The sequence below is a fragment of the Mus pahari genome, chromosome 5 (assembly GCF_900095145.1).
Source record: "Mus pahari chromosome 5, PAHARI_EIJ_v1.1, whole genome shotgun sequence".
NCBI classification, from domain to species: domain Eukaryota; kingdom Metazoa; phylum Chordata; class Mammalia; order Rodentia; family Muridae; genus Mus; species Mus pahari.
In genome coordinates, this window is record NC_034594.1 from 5,655,741 (window position 1) to 5,659,065 (window position 3,325).

Here is a 3,325-nt window from a genome sequence, read left to right on the forward strand (position 1 = left end):
ATTGCTCAAGTCCACATAACCGCTAAGGCAGAAGAATTGGGTTTAAAGTTAGGTTGACTAGGTGGCAAGGCTCTGGTGAGTCCGCCACACCTCTGCCTCAGAATAGGCAGCTCTTTGATGGACCCTGTGGCCACTAAAAGCCTCTACTGTGCCCTTATTACAGCTTTCAAAGCCTCTACTGTGCCCTATAGCTGTTCTAAAAGCCTGCACTTTATTCCTATAGCAGCTTGCTGCATTTCTCTGGTGAAATCCCCCACATCCTGTTTTTTTTTTTTTTTTTTTTTTCTTCTCAGTAAGGCTTTTCCCATTCAATCCCTCCTTCAGTGTAACCTTGTTAGCTTTGAGCCAGGCACACCCCTGGCTGGGCCTGGGTTACAGGCTGCCTCTCCCCACCCCTTTCCTTTGCTTCAGCTTAAAGGGTTATTGCATGCCTCCGATTCACTCTTTTTGCTTTTAGCCCTGAGAGGGGCAAGAAGGAGCAAGCTTGGAGCCAAAACTCGAAGTCCGAGAAGGATAGAGAGGGGGTCTTGGGGAGTAGGGACTCCCCTCCAACCTCTTTCCGGTGACTCTTACAAACCACAGAGAACCCACTGGGAAAATGAAGAACTTCTGGTAAGCCTTTGCCTCTGGAGGGAGATGGGTGAAGATTTTTGCACTATTGGTAGCATAAGGGGAGGTGAGAGACAATGAGAACCAACGGGAGAGACAGGTGAGATTGTATAGCGAGTGCATAAACATTTGAAATACAAAGAGAAGAGGCAAAACAAACAAATAAACAAATAAAAGAAAGCAGAGTCAAAGGGAGTGTAGGAGATGAGATAGTGTGAAACCAAGCCGGAAATGTATTTATTCACAGAGTTCTTAAGTGAGCTTTCAAAATGGAAATAAAGGCAGAAGCATGCCTTGGGGTTTGGTTGTCTCCATTAGCCAGATTTGTCAGATTTAAAAATATGAAACTAGTTCCATCTGAAGAGATTCCTGTTTGGGTCATTTCTCTCTCTCTCTCTCTTCTTCAGGAAAATTCCAGTTTTCTTCTGTGTATGCAGTTTTCTGGGACCCTGGGTATCTGCAACTCTTAAGCGTCGCGCAAGTAAGAGCTACGGTTTATGGAGTGATGGCAGGGCTGTGGTTCAGTGAAGACGGTGCTTCCAACCGTCCTTCATGCCTTCCCTCTTTGATTTGCATTGGGGGGATGTTTGGATGGGTGGTTCTATGCTCAGTGTTGAGCCTAGAAAGGGATTCTCAACCATAAGCTGGTAGGCAGGAAGGATAGCTGTGTTTTTTCTAGGGCTGAACATGGTGCTTCTTTCAGATGGTGAGTGATAAATATTGTGGGACTACATGGATGTATGGATGGGTAGATGGATTTTCTCAGAACACTGGGTTAAGGGGGATAAAAAGAAAATATTTGATGTACTTTAATGGGTAGGGCAAACCTCATCTATGTACCGAAGCGCTCTCTCTCTCTCTCTCTCTCTCTCTCTCTCTCTCTCTCTCTCTCTCTCTCTGTGTGTGTGTGTGTGTGTGTGTGTGTGTGTGTGATATGTCTAAGAGTCAGATCAAGGCAGGAGAGGGTCTGGCAGTTATAAAAGCTCATCTCTGATGGTGAAAATTTCTCAAGAACTGCACTTGTCTGGGAGCCCCATCGCACTGGCCGAAGGCTGATTCTGTAGTGCCATTGTAAATTTAGAGTTGGTGGTATTTAAGGAATATTTCTAGCCCAAGCCACTAGAAGTTTTCCAAACAGGCTTCTGACCCCATGCCATCCAGGACACTGTGCAGCTCTGGTTCCAAATGGAACAAATCCCCAACTGCTCCAGGCAGGAACATTCCTCCATCATAAATCAGTTCTCTATTTCCATGCCATGCATCCATTCCTTGGAGAAGCTGAAGATGAATGGATTCTGACAATTCAGGCATTGAGTTCAAGACAAATAAATGGCTTATAAGTAAGCCTGTATAACTTTGTGTTTTAAGCAGTTGCCTGGTTATTAATACTATTTTAATGTTATTTAATATCATATTAATGATCATCCTCTTATAGTGGATGGATTGGAAGAGACGGTATTGCTTTTGCAGGATTTCCTGCCAATTCCATTTCTAATGGTGGAAGTGAACTGTGTCCCAAGATCAGGATTGGCCAAGATGACTTACCAGGCAAGTAGCACTGTATCATACTGGAATTGCAAGCTTTCTAGATAGAGTTTATTTCAAAAAGGGATAGAACCAGGCTCATTTCCATCGTTTCCTTTCTCTTTCCCTTTCTGTAGGGTTTGACCTGATTTCTCAGTTCCAAATTGAGAAGGCTGCATCTCGAAGGACTATCCAGAGGGTGGTGGGATCCACAGCCTTACAAGTGGCTTACAAGCTGGGAAGCAATGTAGACTTCAGGATTCCAACAAGGTAGGTAACCTTTCAGAAAGACTCTAATTACCTTTCTTAAGTGTGTTTAGCAATGTTTACAGCTATTCAATGTTTAAGATTTTTTTTTTAACTCTTTGGTATTTCTTGGATATTTTATTTTAAGATAAAGGCCTTGGAGTACAGCTCAGTGGTAGCATTAACCAGCGAGTTAAATCACCAGAACTGCTAAAGTAAAATAAAAAAGAAAACCGAAAAGAATATGTTTGCCTATCAATCATTAGTACCTGAATACCTCTCTTCATGTTAGGTTTGCAATTTACTTTCCATTTCAGGAATAAAAACACCTCTGAGACTATCATACATCAATTCGGGACATGTTCTTAGAATTCTGCCTTCTGCGTCCCTGTAATTTGTCTGGTTCTGACTGAAAGGACTCTCTGTGAGCCGCACCAGAAGTGAACCATAAATTTAACTGGAAGCTGCAGTGTGGTTTGAAGGCTCAGTGGAGCTGTTCAAGTGTCCTGGTGCTGAAAGAGAACCACACATGCGGTCTTAGCTCCTGGAGGACGCCAAACAAAACAAGCCCTTCTCCTTAATGAATTCTTTCTATTTATTTAAAAAAATTTATTTTAAAGACAATTGCTTTTTTTTTACATCATTTTCCTTCACTTCTCCTACCAACTCATCCTGTTTCTTCCCTGCTCCCTCTCAAATTCATGATTCTTTTTCTTTCTTTTTTTTCAACTTTTTTTTATTAGATATTTTCTTTATTTACATTTCAAATGCTATCCCGAAAGTTCCCTATACCCTTCCCCTTTCCTGCTCCCCTACCCACCCACTCCTACTTCTTTGCCCTGGCATTCCCCTGTACTGGGGCATATAAAGTTTGCAAGACCTAGGGGCCTCTCTTCCCAATGATGACTGACTAGGCCATCTTCTGCTACATATGCAGCTAGAGACA

At 42.6% G+C, this 3,325-nt stretch overlaps 1 protein-coding gene across 1 annotated transcript in view; it reads left to right on the forward strand.

The window, feature by feature from the left end:
* The first annotated feature begins 1,296 nt into the window (after positions 1–1,296).
* The window catches only part of Col9a1 (collagen type IX alpha 1 chain), a 75,390-nt gene continuing 73,361 nt past the window's right edge, over positions 1,297–3,325 (forward strand). Inside the window, exons 1-3 of the mRNA XM_029538329.1 lie at positions 1,297–1,315; positions 2,080–2,157; positions 2,271–2,403. Coding sequence (XP_029394189.1) covers positions 1,297–1,315; positions 2,080–2,157; positions 2,271–2,403 — 230 coding nt within the window. The remainder of the gene's footprint in view (positions 1,316–2,079; positions 2,158–2,270; positions 2,404–3,325) is intronic.